This window comes from Miniopterus natalensis, chromosome 10 (assembly GCF_054644295.1).
Source record: "Miniopterus natalensis isolate mMinNat1 chromosome 10, mMinNat1.hap1, whole genome shotgun sequence".
Taxonomy (NCBI): Eukaryota; Metazoa; Chordata; class Mammalia; order Chiroptera; family Miniopteridae; genus Miniopterus; species Miniopterus natalensis.
In genome coordinates this window covers 41062327-41078045 of record NC_142090.1, presented here as the reverse complement: position 1 = coordinate 41078045, position 15719 = coordinate 41062327, and the positions used below count along the sequence as shown (strand labels likewise).

At 38.4% G+C, this 15719-nt stretch overlaps 1 protein-coding gene across 1 annotated transcript in view; it reads left to right on the top strand.

The window, feature by feature from the left end:
- NME8 (NME/NM23 family member 8) overlaps positions 1-15719 on the top strand; it is a 65555-nt gene that overhangs the window by 4758 nt on the left and 45078 nt on the right. Inside the window, exon 5 of the mRNA XM_016199137.2 lies at positions 10409-10525. Coding sequence (XP_016054623.2) covers positions 10409-10525 — 117 coding nt within the window. The remainder of the gene's footprint in view (positions 1-10408; positions 10526-15719) is intronic.

Sequence of the window (15719 nt, the reverse complement as noted above, 5' to 3'; positions counted from 1 at the left end):
CTTAGATATAACTGTTTCCTTCTGTTAAATAATACTCTTGCAACTATTTCAAGGAACTGAATTACTGAATTAAAACTTTCATTGTAGATCTGGATATGTAGGATTTTATGATTTAGATGAGGGGTCAGCCAGCCTTTTCTGTAAAGGGCCACATACTAAGTATTTTCAGCTTTGCCAAAATACTGGCTCTGTGTTGGGTCATAGTTTGCTGACCCCTGGCCTGGAGGTAGTTTAGGGAACCAGAATGAGTAATTGCATGAAGTAGAAATGGGCTTAAGCTAATGGGACAATGAGGAGGCTCTAGCAGCAGTAGCAGTTAGGAGCATGGGACTGAGGAAGAAAGACTGGGTAGGCGGACCACCTTGTAGAGCCTGGAGCTTTGGGATGAACATCACCCTGCCAAGATAGTCAGGTCTCATCAGTAGACCCGTTCCTATCCTCCTTTAATGGACCATCCAGTTATTTTTCTCTTATCTGCAACCAATGCTCAAAGCATCAGTCCTCCCCTCCTCCCAGCCATGCATGCTCCATCCTTCTAATACTCAGAATTTTTTTTTTTTTGATCCATTTCTCTAGTTCTCCCCTATCTCTCAGGTCCTTTCACTGTGTGACATTTGGAATTGATGTAAACAACTGTCAGGCTTTTAAGATTTTTACCCTTGGCTCTTTAAGTTCCACTTCCTTGAGTAACTTTAAGTCAGGTTCCTTACTTAGGACATTTTCTCTGCTGCCCAGAACTGTTTTCTCAGATTGTTTCTTGAGACCAGAGTCGAATTGATGTTTCCTTAATTCTTACTATTATAACTTTCCTTTCCTCGTTTGTTGGAGGTCCACTCTATTTGATTTCTTCTCCCCCACCTTACTCCTGTCATTTACTGGCCTTCAGATCAGCTGTGTAGATTACTTTTTGTCTGTGTGTGTGTGTTTATTTTTGTTTAAAATATTACAGATGTCCCTTTTTCTCCCCAATGACCCATTTCACCCCTTCCCACCCCCCTCCACAGTCCCTCTCCCCACCATTGTCCGTGTCCTTGGGTTGTGCATATATGCATATAATTTCTTTGGTTACTCTCTCCCCCTCCACTCACCCACCCTCCTCCATCCCCTGATATTCGTCAGTCTCATCTATGCTTCCATGTCATTGAATCTATCCTGTTCATCAGTTTATTAAGTTCTTTAGATTCAACGTATAAGCGAGATCATGTGATGTTTGTCTTTCTCTGCCTCGCTTATTTTGCTTAGCATAATATTCTCCAGGTCCATCCATACTGTCCCAAAGGGTACGAGTCCTTCTTCTTTACAGCTGTGTAGTATTCCATGGTGTAAATGTCCCACAGCTTTTTTATACACTCATCTATTGATGGGCATTTGGGCTGTTTCCAGTTCTTAGCTATTGTAAATTGTGCTGCTATGAACATACGGGTGCTTATATTCCTTCTGATTAGTGTTTCAGGATTCTTACCGTATATTCCTAGAAGTGGGATCACTGGGTCAAACGGCAGCTCCATTTTTAATTTTTTGAGGAACATCCATACTGTTTTCCATAGTGGTTGCACCAGTCTGCATTCCCACCAAGAGTGTACCAGGGTTCCCCTTTCTCCACATCCTCACCAGCACATGTCATTTGTTGATTTGTTGATGGTGGCCATTCTGACAGGTGTGAAGTGATACCTCATTGTGGTTTCAATTTGCATCTCCCTGATGATTAGCGATGTTGACCATTTTCTCTTATGTCTCTTGGCCATCCGTATGTCCTCTTTGGAGAAGTGTCTATTCAGGTCCTTTGCCCATTTTTAAACTGTATTGTTTATCTTTCTCTTGCTGAGTAATATGAGTTCTTTGTACACTTTGGAAATTAGCCCTTTATCAGATGTATCATTGGCAAATATGTTTTCCCAGACTGTGGGGTTCCTTTGTATTTTGAGACTGATTTGTTGTGCAGAAGCTTTTTAGTTTGATATAGTCTCATATGTTTATTTTTTCTTTTGTTTCCCTTGCCCTAGGAGATGTATCAGTGAAAATTGCACTATATGGGATGTCTGTGACTTTACTGCCTATGTTTTATTCCAGGATTTTTACAGTTTTGTGACTTATATTTAAGTCTTTTATCCATTTTGAGTTTATTTTTGTGTATGGTGAAAGTTGGTGGTCTAGTTTCATTTTTTTGCATGTAACTGTCCCTTTTTCCCAGCACCATTTATTGATGAGGCTGTCTATTCTCCATTGTATGTTCTTGCCTCCTTTGTCAATTATTAACTGACCATAATTGTGTGGGTGTATTTCTGGGGTCTCTGTTCTGTTCCACTGGTCTACATGCCTGTTGTTGTACCAATACCAGGCTGTCTTGATTACAATGGCCTTGTAGTACAGTTTGATATCTGGTAAAGTGATCCCTCCCACGCTGTTCTTCTTTCTCAATATGGCTGCAGCTATTCGGGGTCTTTTTTGGTTCCATATAAATTTTGAAATGTTTGTTCTAGATCTGTGAAATATGCTGTTGGTATTTTAATAGGAATTGCATTGAATCTATAAATTGCTTTGGATAGTATGGACATTTTAATGATATTGATTCTTCTAATCCATGAGCATGGTATCTTCTTCCACTTGTTTATATCTTCCTCTATTTCTTTTTTCAGTGACCTGGAGTTTTCCAAGTATAGGTCTTTCACATCCTTGGTTAAGTTTATTCCTAGGTATCTTATTTTTTAGTTGTAATGGTAAACAGTATTTTTTTTTAGTTTCTCTTTCTGAAAGTTTATTGTTGGTGTATAAGAATGGTACTGATTTCTGGATGTTAATTTTGTATCCAACTACCTTGCCAAATTTGTTTATCAAATCTAGAACTACTTTGATGGAGTCTTTAGGGTTTTCTATGTACAATATCATGTCATCTGCAAATAATGACAGTTTTACTTTCTCCTTTCCAATTTGGATACCTTTTATGTTTTCTTCCTGTCTGATGACTATGGCAAGGACTTCCAGTACTATGTTGAATAAGAGTGGTGAAAGCGGACATCCCTGTCTTGTTCCTGTTTTTAAGGGAAATGGTTTTTAGTTTTTGCCCATTCAGTATGATGTTGGCTGTAGGTTTGTCATTTATGGCCTTTATTATGTTGAGGTATGATCCCTCTGTTCCCATTTTGCTGAGAATTTTAATCAGAAATGGGTGCTGGATTTTGTCAAATGCTTTTTCTGCATCTATTGATATGGCCATATGATTTTTGTTCTTCATTTTGTTTATGTGATGTACTGCATTTATTGATTTGAGGATGTTATACCAACCTTGCATCCCCGGAATAAATCCCACTTGGTCGTGGTGTATAATCTCTTTAATGTATTGCTGGATCTGATTTGCTAATATTTTGTTGAGGATTTTAGCATCCATGTTCATCAGGGATATTGGCCTATAATTTTCTTTCTTTGCAATGTCTTTAGCTGGTTTTGGGATTAAGATAATGTTGATCTCATAAAAAAAGTTTGGGAGTTTTCCCTCCTCTTGAATTTTATGGAATATTTTGAATAGAATAGATGTTAATTCTTCTTTGAATGTTTGGTAAAACTGGCCTGTCGATCCATCTGGTCCAGGACTTTTGTTTGCTGGGAGTTTTTTGATTACTGCTTCCATTTCATTAGTTTTATCAGCCTATTTAGTTTTCTGCCTCTTGTTGATTCAGCTTTGGAAGGTTGTATGTTTCTAGGCATTGTTCATTTCACTCATGTTGTCCAGTTTGTTGGCATATAATTGCTCATAGTATTTTCTTATAATCCTTTGTATTTCTGTTGGGTCGGTTGTTATATCGCCTCTTTAGTTTCTGATTTTATTTATTTGTGTCCTCTCTCTTTGTTTCTTAGTGAGTCTGGCTAAAGGTGCATCAATCTTATTTACCTTTTCAAAGAACCAGCTCTTGGTTTCACTGATTTTTTTGTATTGTTTCTTTAGTCTCTATGTCATAAATTGCTGTTCTGATCTTTATTAATTCCTTCCTTCTACTTCCTTGGGGCTTTTCTTGCTGTTCTCATTCTAGTTCTTTTAGTTATTGTGTTAGATGTTTCATTAGAGCTTTTTCTTGTTTCTTGATATAGGCCTGTAAAGCTATGACCTTCCCTCTCAGGACTGCTTTAGCTGTGTTCCATAGATTTTGGGTTGTTGTCTGTTCATTTTCCTTTTTTTATCCATGAAGTGTTTGATTTCTTCCTTGATCTCATTGGTAACCTATTCATTGTTTAATAGCATGATATTTAGCTTCCATGTGTTTGAATATTTTCGAGTTTTTTTTTATAGTGGTTGATTTCTAGTTCCATGGCCTTGTGATGTAAGAAGATGCTTGATATGATTTCCATCTTCTTGGATTTGTAGAGACTTGCCCTGTGCCCTAACATATGGTCTATTTAAAAAAAAAAAAATCTTTATTGATTTCAGAGAGAGGAAAAGAGAGGGAGAATGAGATAGAAACATCAATGATGAGAGAATCATTGATTTATTGTCTCCTGCACGCCCCCAACTGGGGATCGAGCTTGCAACCCGGACATGTGCCCTGACTGGGAATCGAACCAGCGACCTCCTGGATCCTAGGTCGATGCTTAACCGCTGAGCCATACCCAGCTGGGCCATGTGGTCTATTTTTGAGAATGTTTCATGTGCACTTGAGAAGAATGTGTATTCTTTTGCTTTGGGATAAAATGTTCTTTATATGTCATTTAAATCCATTGGGTCTGGTGAGTCATTTAAGATCTCTGTTTCCTTGCTGATTTTTTGTCTTGATGACCTGTCCAATGCTGACAGTGGGGTGTTAAAGTCCCCCACTATAATTGTGTGGCTGTCAATGTCCCCCTTAAAGTCCACCAAGGCATTTTTTATATATTTAGGTGCTCCTATATTGGGTGTGTAAATGTTTATAAGGGTTATTTCCTCCTGTTGGATTGATCCCTTTAGTACTATGTAGTGACCATCTTTGTCTCTTGTTATGGTCTTTATTTTGAAGTCTATTTTGTCATAAATAAGTATTGCTACTTCAGCTTTTTTTACCTTTCCATTTGCATGGAATACTTTATTCCATCCCTTCACTTTTAGCCTGTGTGAATCTTTTGCTCTCAGGTGGGTCTCTTGTAGATAGCATATATTTGGGTCCTGTTTTCTTATCCATTCAGCTACCTTTTGTCTTTTCGTTGGACCATTTATTTCATTTACATTTAAGGTTACTATTGATATCAACTTATTTATTTCATTTACATTTAAGGTTACTATTGATATCAACTTATTTAATGCCATTTTTCCCCTTTATGCTGATGTACCTTTCTCTCACTATTCCTTCTTTTTCTTAAAGCAGTCCTTTTAGCATTTCTTGCAATGCTGGTTTGGTGGTACTGAACTCCTGTAGCTTTTTTTTTTTTTTTTTGTCTGTCTGGGAAGCTCTTTATTTCACCTTCAATTTTAAATGATAGCCTTGCTGGATAAAGCAATCTTGATTGCATGTTCTTGCTTTTCATTACTTTGAGAATTTCATGCCACTCACTTCTGACCTGAAGAGTTTCTTTTGAAAGATCTGATGTCAGCTTTATGGGGGTTCCCTTGTAGGTCACTGCTTGTCTGTCTCTTGCAGCCCTTAATATTCTCTCTCTGTCCTTGACATTTGCCATGTTAATTATGATGTGTCTTGGAGTGGGTCTCTTTGGGTCCCTCTTGTTTGGAATCCTCTATGCTTCCTGAACTTGTGTGGCTTTCTTCCTTACCAGCATAGGGAGGTTTTCTGTTATTATTTCCTCCACCAAGTTCTCTATCCCTTGCTCCCTTTCCTTTCCCTCTGCCACTCCTATAATGCAAATGTTGTTTCACCTCATGTTGTCCCAAAGCTCCCTTAAACTGTCCTCATGCTTTTTAAGTGTTTTTTTCTTTTTGCTGCTCTGATTAAGTGATTTTTTTCTGCCTTGTCTTCTAAGTCACTTATTCTATCCTCTGCTTCATTGAGCCTGCTTTTAATTCCTTCCAGTGTATTCTTGATATCAGATACAGCATTCTTTATTTCTGTAGGATTTTTGTTTATGTTATGTATCTCTTTTCTCATGTTTTCATGAAGATCCTTGATCTCACCATCTAGTGACTTTTCTCATTAATTTCCTTGAGCATCTTTATAATCATTACTCTGAACTCTGTTTCTGATAATTTGCTTAACTCCATCTCATCAAAGTCTTTTTCTGGCGATCTTTTCTTTAATTTGGGGGTTGTTTTTTTGTCTGCCCATTTTGGTGGCTCTTAGTGTTTGTACCTATATGTTAAATATATTTGTTGTCTCCTAGTCTTATGGGAATTTTGTATTATGAGACCAGTGGAACCCAGAGGTGTGTTTTCCTTATACTTCTGAGCTCTTTGCTCTAGGCGTGTCCCTTTTGTGGGTTCTTTGGGCTCTCCTGCTGTGGTTGGGTCTAGATTGTTGTTGACCAGTCCTTGCGAGGACTCTCCTCTCAGGTTGGCTGTGTGTCTCAGCCCCAACCTTGTTGTGCAAGCTGTTGTACGGGTGCTGTCAAGGCAGGACAATACACAACTAAACTTCCAGGGAACAAGAGGTATCTTACAAAATATCTTTACAATCACAGTGAAAACAACCCAAGTGAAAATAGAACTGGGAGAGTGAAGAGAGAGCACAAATTCTAGAGTAAAAAAAAAAAAAGTAAAAATAAGAGAAAGAAAAGTAAAGCTTAGAGAGAGAAAAGTATATTGTTGTTAATAGTGATGAAAATTTAAAAAATAGTAGTAATAAAATAAACTAAAATGTAAAAAATAAAGAAGCTACTGCGAGGTAAAGAGGCAGAGAAAAGATTCTGAAAGAAGGGCCAGCAAAAAATTAAGGGACAGAATAGGAATAGGGTAATAGTTGAAAATGAGAAAATAAAAATACAATAAAGAGAATAAGGGAAACTAACAATTAAACAAAAACACAGGAAGACAGAAGGGAGGAAAAAAGAAAAGAAAGAAAGAAAGAAAGAAAGAAAGAAAGAAAGAAAGAAAGAAAGAAAGAAAGAAAGAAAGAAAGAAAGAAAGAAAGAAGTTATGCAAATGAATTGAGAAGAGAGAGAGAGAGAGAGAGAGATAAAGCCTAGGCAGGGAGGGAGTCCAGTAAGAGGTTTGGGAGAAACTATAGAGAAGAAAAGCAGTAAACTTTGGTACTTGCCTTTCTCTGACTGGCTTATTTCCCTAAGCATAATACTCCCTAGTTCCCTCCATGCTGCCAAAAGAATCAGTGATCCTTCTTTTTACAGCTGCATAGTATTCCATGGTATAAATGTACCACAGTTTTTTTATCCATTCATCTACTAATGTGCTCTTGAGAAGAATGCATATTCTGAAGCTTTGGGGTGGAATGTTCAGTAAATATAAATTAAATCCATCTGATCTAGTGTGTCATTTAGGGTCACTCCTTGTTGATTTTTTGTTTGGAAGACCGATCCAGTGAAATCAGTGGAGTGATAAAATGCTCTACTATGACTGTCTTGCTGTCCATCTCTCCCTTAAAGTCCTCTAGAAGTTTTTTGTTTTTGTTTTTGTTTTTTTTTTTTTAATAAATTTAGGTGCTTCTTTTTTGGGTGCATATATGTTTATCAGGGTTATATGCTCTTGTTGGATCGATCCCTTTAGTATGATGTAGTGACTTTTTTGTCTTTCATTATGGTCTTCATTTTGAAGTCTATTCTGATATGAGTATTGCCACTCCAGCTTTTTTTTTCATTTCCATTTGTATGAAATTCTTTTTCCCATTCCTACACTCTCATCCTGTATGAGTCTTTTGCTTTGAGATGGGTCTCTTGTAGACAGCATATATTTGGGTCATTTTTCTTATCCATTCAGCTACCCTATGTGTTTTTATTGGAGCATTTAATCCATTTACATTTAAGGTTATTATTGATAGATACTTATTTATTGCTATTTTAATTCTTTATGCCTATGTTTCTCTTTCTATTGCTACTTCTAATTACAGCAGTTCCTTTAACATTTCCTGCAATGATGGTTTGATGATGATGTACTGCTTTAGCCTTTTTTTGTCTGGGAAGCTATTTCACCATCTATCTTGAATGATAGTCTTGCTGGATAGAGTAGTCTTGATTTCAGATCCTTGTTTTGCATACCTTGAATACTTCATGCCATTCCCTTCTGGCCTGTAGAGTTTCTGATGAGAAGTCAGCTGACAGCCTTATGGGAGCTTCTTTGTAGATAATAGATTGCTTTTCTCTAGCTGCCTTTAACATCCTCTCTTTGTCTTGAATTCTTGGCATTTTAATTATGATGTGTCTGGGCATGAGCCTCTTTGGATTCTTCCTGCTTGGGGCTCTCTGTGCCTCCTGAACTTGTGTGATTTTTTCCTTGACCAGGTTAGGGAAGTTTTCTGCCATTATTTTATCAAATAGGTTCCCTAATCTTTGTTTACTTTTGACCTTCTCTGGCACTCCTATGATATGCATATTGTTACAGCTCATGTTTTCCCGCAGTTCCCTTAGACTGCCTCCTGTTTTTTAATCATTTTTTCTTTTTGGTTCTCCGATTGAGTAATTTTTTTCTACCCTATCTTCTAATTTGCTGATCCAATCCTCAGCTTCAACTAATCTGCTGTTTATTCCTTCCAATGTATTCTTTATTTCTGCTATGTCATTCTTCATTTTCATCATAGTTTCTATATCTTTTTCATGCTCTTGAGCATCCTTACAATCAGTATTCTGAACTCTGTATCTGATAGAGTGCTTATCTCCATTTCATTTAGCTTTTTCTGGACTTCAATTGTTCTTTCATTTTGGGCTTGTTTTTTTGGTCTCCCCATTTTGGCTTCTTGTTTGGGTTTATTTCTCTGTATTAGGTAGATCTGCTAGGACTCTTAGTCTTTTTGTTGGGTCTCTGTCTGGTGCAGGTCAATGTCAGATGCAGTTTGTGAGTGGCCCTGAGTGCCCTGTTTGGAGCTATCAACAACCCTTGGCTTGAGATCTTCTCTGCTAGACCTGAGTGAGGTTGGACAGGACCAAGATGAACACCAGATCCAGAAGCAGATCAGGCAAAGGGTCAAAGCACTCAGAAGTCTGCCTCTGCTTGCAGCCTGGTTGTTTTGATTCTCTTAATGAGCCTCAGGCTGTATAACTCCATAGGGCAGGGTAGCTGGTTGTTAGCAGTCTCTTAAGTAGCCTCAGGCTCTAGAAACTCCTCTGGGTAGGGAGAGAGGTTCTAGCAGGGCAGGGCAATTGTTTCCCCCTCCAGGCAAAAGCAGCAAATATGTCTGCCTAAAAAAGATGTCCTCTGCAGTATGGGGGAATGACTCAGTACAGTAATCCAGAGGGGTGCCCTCTGATCTCAATCTCCAGAGCCCACAACCCTAGGTTCTCCTCACACAGCTCCAGTCCACTCTGCCCTCCCTCTGCTGGAGCCCAAGGTGAGTGGCTAGACATGTAACTGTGCATTGGCTCTTTAAGAGGGTGCCTGCATTTCTATCCATCTCTCCCTGGCGGACAGAAACCTGGCTGCTTTACACAGCCAGATGTCATGTGGGTAACTTTCTCAGTTCTGGTGCTCTTGGCTGGGAAGCCCAGCCTGGGGTTTAGGCCCCAGAGGCTTCAGTGGGAAACCCCCACAGCTGAGGTATCCCTCCAGAACTTCAGCTGTTGCCTGTGGGAGCACAGCCAGCTCTTGTGCCTCCGCATTTCCTACCAGCCTCTATGGGGTCCCTAATTTTCCTTTTTGGTTATAAAGGTTCTCCCCAGCTCGTCTTCAGTTGTAGTTGATTATTCAGGATGTTTTTTTATATTTTAGTTGTAATTCCAGTTTTGCCATGACAGAGTATCAGTGTTTCTTCCACTCAGTCTGCCACCATCTTTAATCCTAGGATCCAATTCTTATAGATGCACCAGTTTTTTGTTCCTCTCTTGATGATACCTGTCATGGTTGTTATTTCACATGTATTTATGTTATTTTTTGTTGTTATTGCTGTCTGTCTGTTTGGTTTTTGGTAATTTAACTAGGTCAGGTATTAGGTATTAATAGGTCAGGTAATAATAGACCAGACTATTGTGTCATACTATAATGCCTGGTACAGTGCTAGTAAAAAGATATTTAATAATTATGTGCTGAAATACAGGAAAAGGCTACATAATATCAAATATAATCAAAGGGTAATATTGGTAGGCCTACATAGAACCGTTGAAATGCAATGCAAGGATGGCCTATCTTTGGCTGTAGGGGGAAGGAAAAACTGGAGATAGAACTCAAAGAGCTGGGTTTACCAAATCAAGACATACTTCTGATATCTTATATTAAAATGGCTAATACAGTTGCTAAGAGAGGGTTGGTGGAGGTGTAGGTTACTTAGTTTAGTTGCAGTGTTAATTTTTACCTACCTTGAAAATGAAAATTTTCTTTATGCTTTCTTTTTCTTTATAGAATGGCAAAATTGTTGCAAAGATTGAGGGTGCAAATGCACCTCTTGTTAGTAAAAAAATTATTAGTTTGATCAATGAGGAGAAGAAAATTGCAGCAGGTGAAATGGTTCGCCCTCAGGTAATACTTTGGACTACTGACTACTTTGTTTTTTTAAAAAATGCATTAAATATTTTTTGTTGTTTTTCTAAAGGATTTTTCCTGATTTTATAGCTGTCTAGGTGTCTAAATGTTGCAAACTTTCTGGGAAGTATTTTGGAAATATGAATCAAAGGACTTAAAAAAACCATGTATCCTTTGAGCAATTACACTTCCAATAATTTTTCCTAAAAAGATAATGAGACAAATATATTTAAAAAGTGTTTATTGCAGTGTTGTCTGTTATTAAAAATTTGGAATTAGACACTGGAGAAGATTGCAGTGGAGCAGGTGGATCTTGTGCACCCCTTCTCCCAGAACCAAATTGGAAATAAAATTAAATTGGGGAACACCTACTCTGAATTATCAACTGAAAACTACCTGAAGAGGAGATTTTTAAACAATGAAGGGCAAAAACTACATGGAGACTGGTAGGAAGGGCGGGGTTGAGAGAGGGGCTGGCCCTGCTACCAAGGGCAGCAGGCCTATGGTGGGGAGGAATACCTGGGTTGCAGCCAGGTGGGGGTGGGGTGGGGAAGGTTCTCCTGAGAGGACTGAGGCCTGGCCACAAACTCAGCACCCCTAGGTAGCATCCAGTGGTGAAAGGTGGCAGGGCTTCTATCTGCCATGGAGAGATGGAGCCTGCTGAGAACAAATTCACCTTTTTATGTTTTTTAAGGGCCAGTCACAGAATTTTTGTTCACAGCCATTCACCCTGGGCTTCAGCAGATGGAAGGAGGTGTGGACTGGAGTAACTGGAGGAGAGTCTGGGGTGGGAGGCACTGGGGAGAGATGTGGGAGAGCAGATGCTGAGATCCATGTTCTTGGTCATCCCCAATGATACCACAGCAGCCAGTCTTCTTGAGAGGCACACACCCCTCCCAATAGCAGCAGCCTGGAAAGAGGCAATTACCTGAGTTAAGGCTTGCTCCACTCTCTGGAATCTTGCTTGCTCCATCCTACATCTGGGCCCTTGCTGAGGAGGCAGCAGCAGAGACCCAGCCTGTGGGTCTGGGCAGACTTGGGGGGCATCAGTGACTGGCTTTAGGGTGGGGTCCACACTTTCCTGGGAACCTGGCTGGTCTTTTCCACTCATGGGAGAGCTGATAAAAACTCCCAGCTTCCAGCAGACCCAATTGGCCTATGAGGTGGTCTGCCCTGTCAGGGAAATATTTCAGGACAGACTCAGATGTGTGGCTCTGGGACATCTATCTTCCCTGAAGTTTTGAAGATATCTTTCACAGGAGATTCAGAGGTCCCATCATCAGGATTCCACTTGAAGTCCTATCAGAAACAACGTTTTCAGTGACTAAGTCTGACAGCCTGCCTGCAGATGGAGGTGGGCAGAAGCAGCTCCCAAGGTGCCTTGGGACACTTGTTGACTTACTCCTGAGCCCTATGATGCTAAAAGCTAGCTGTGGAGTTCAGTTTGGCCCCTCTGGTGCACAGCCAAACCCACCAGAGGAAGTCACAAACTGTGGATTTCTTGAAGCTTCCACCAGATTACTGAGAGCAAATTGGCTAGCACTGAAGTACTACTCAGGTAGCCTGGAACTGACACACAAAACAACCTCAAATAACGTAAGAGCAAGACCCAAAGGGAGAACCCAGCAAGCACTAAACTCTGCTGAGACAAAACCCACTTTGCTCTTTTTCATTATTTTCTTTATTTTTTCTTTTTATTGCTTTATTATTATTTTTTTCTCTTATATCATATTTCTTATTTTTCTCTTATTTTCTTATCCTATTTTCTCTTTCTCTTTTCTTAATTTTTTCTCTTTCTTTTCTCTTTTTTACTGTTTTTTCCTATTATTTATTTTTTTCTCTCCCTTCCTTCCTTTCATATTCTTTTCTCTCTCCCCTTTTTTCTTCTTATATTGTTTTTTTCTCTTTTATTATTTTTGTTCTTTTTTCTATTTCCTAAATCTTTTTTCTTTTTTGTGGTTGTTTTTGTTGTAGGTGTTGGGTTCTTTAGTATGTTTCTGTTCTGTTTTGTTTTGTTTTGTTGTGTCAGCACCTGTACAACAGCTCCCATGACATGATTGAGATTGAGCTTGACAGGCAGCCAACCTGAGGGGATATTCCACACATGAATGGGACAAAAACAATCAAGGCCAAATTATAATAAGAGGGTCTGAATAACTCACACAAAGGACATTCCTAGAGCATCCAGCTAAGGAGATCAAGGAGACTGCACAATTGGGTCTCACAGGAAACTTAATACATAAGGACATTCCATAAAGACTGGGAGTCATAGCAGTTCTATCTAATACACAGGAACAAAACAAAGAGACAACTAAAATGGAGAAACAAAAAACCACCCTCAAATGAAAGAAAAAGAGGAATTTCCAGAAAAAGAGCTAAATGAAATGGAGGCAAATAATTTATCAGAGAGAGAGTTTGAAGTAATGGTTTTAAGGTTGCTCAAAGAAATTAGTGAGAACTGCAAGAAACTCAGTGGGAAATACAGCAGCATGAAAAAGAAATCGAAAGCATCAATAAGAGCCAGTAAAAATGAAGATACAATATCTGATATCAAGAATACAAGGGAAGGAATTTAAAGTAAGCTGGGTGAAAAAGAGGATTGAATCAGCGAGTTGGAAGGCAAGATAGAAAAAAACCCAATCAGAGGAACTAAGAGAGAAAGGATTTTAAAAAATGAGTATAGTTTAAGGAAACTTTGGTACAATATGAAACATAATACTATCCACATCATATGTGTGACAGGAGAAGAAAGTGAGCAAGGGATAGAAAACCTGTTTGAAGAAATGATGACAGAAAATTTTTCTAACCTGGTGAAGGAAAAGGTCACACAAGTTCAGAATGCACAGAGTCCCAGTCAAGATGAACTCAAAGAGACCAACACCAAGATACATCATAATTAAAATGGCAAAGATTAAAGACAAAGAGGGAATCTTAAAGGCAGAAGGAGAAAAGTAATTTGTTAGCTACAAAGGAGCTCCCATCAGACTGTCAGCTGATTTCTCAGAAACTCTACAGGCCAGAAGAGAATGGCATGAAGTATTCAAGGTAATGAAAAGCAAGGACCTGAAACCAAAACTAACTTTATCCAACAAGGCTATCTTTTAAAATTGAAGGGGAAATAAAGAGCTTTCCAGAAAAAAAAAAAAAAAAAAGGCTAAAGGAGTTCTTTACCAACAAACCAGAATTGTAAGAAATGTTAAAGGGACTGCTTTAAGAGGAAGACATACCCAGAACAAGGAACATAGGTTTAAAGAAAAAAATGGCAATAAATAAGTACCTGTCAATAATAATCTTAAGTGTAAATGGAATTGATGCCCCAATCAAAACACTGAGGGTGCCTGAATAGATACAAAAACATGACCCATATATATGCTATCTACAAGAGACTCACCTCAGAACAAAAGAAATGGAACAGAAATGGAAGTTGAAGAGATGGAAGAAAATATTTCATTGAAATGGAAAAGGAAAAGCTGAGGTAGCAGTACTCATATCTGACAAAATAGACTTCAAAGCAAAGGCTACAAAAAGGAACAAAGAGGTGACTACATAATACTAATGGGATCAATCCAACAAGAATTCATAACCCTTGTAAACATTTATGCACCCAATACAGGAACACTAAATATATAAAAAAGCTCATGGTGGCCCTGACAAGTTTGGCTTAGTGGTTAGTGGTCAGGCTGAGGGTTGAATGGTCCTGGGTTTGATTCCGGCTAAGGGCATGTACCTTGGTTGCAGGCTTGATCCCTGGCCCCTGTGGGTGCAAATGCATGATGCAGCCAGTCGATGTGTGTCTCTGTCCCTTCAGTTCTCTCTGAAAAGCAATGGAAAAACTATCCTTAGGTGAGGACTGAAAAACAACAAAAAACTCTTGGTGGACTTTAAGGCGAGATCAGCAGAAATACAATCATAGTAGAGGACTTTTACACTCCACTATCATCACTGGATAGATATTTCAGAGAAAAAATCAACAAGGAAAAAGTGATCTTAAATGACACACTAGATCAGATGGATTTAACTGGTATTTACAGAATATTTCTTCCCAAAGCAGCAGAACATACATTCTTCTCAAGTGCACATGGAACATTCCCAAACATAGACCACATGTCAAGACACAAAATTAGTCTTAACAAATTTAAGATTCAAATAATATCAACCATGTTTTTGGATCTCAATGGCATGAAACTAGAAATCAACTACAATAAAAACCTCTAAAACACTCAAACGGTGTTTATGGAGGCTAAATAGCCATTATTAAACAATGAATGGATTACCAAGGAGATCAAGGAAGAACTATAAAAATTCCTGGAAATAAATGAAAATGAACACAAAACATCCCCAAATCTATGGGACACTATGAAAGCAGTCCTGAGAGGGAAGTTCATAGCATTGCAGGCCTACCCCAAGAAGCAAGAAAAAATCTTAAATGAACAATCTAACCCTACAGCTAAAAGAACTAGAAAAACAACAACAATAAAAGTTCAGAATAAACAGAAGGAAGGAAATAATAAAGATCAGAGTGGAAGTAAATGACATAGAGACTAAAAAAATATATACAAAAGATCAATGAAACCAAAAGTTGGTTCTTTGAAAAGATAAACAAGATTAATGGACCTTTAGCCAGACTCAACAAGAATAAAACACAGAGGACCTATAAAAGTAAAATCAGAAATGAAAGAGGTGAAATAACAACTGACAACACAGAATTAAGAAGGGTTGTTAGAAAATACTATGAGCAACTATGTGCCAACAAACTGGACAAACTGTGCGAAACAGACAAATTCCAAGAAACAATATTTCAAAACTCAGGATGATTCAGAAAATCAAAATATATCAATAACACCTAATGAAATTGGATCAGTAATTAAAAAAATTCCCAGGGGATATAACTTGAGGACCAAATGGATTCACAGGCAAATTTTACCAAACATTCAAAGAACTAACACCTATCCTCCTTAAACTATTCCAAAAATTCAAGAGGAGAGAATGCAAATTCTTTTTTTTATTTTAAGTTTACCTTTATTGTCCAAAGTGCTACAGATATCTCCCCTTTTTCTCCCATTGATCCCTTCCATCGTGCATCCACCGCTCCCCCTCAGGCCTTCACCACACTATTGTCTGTGTCCATGGGTTATGCATATATGCATATAAGTTCTTTGATTAGTCTCTCCCTACCCACTCCCCCACCCCT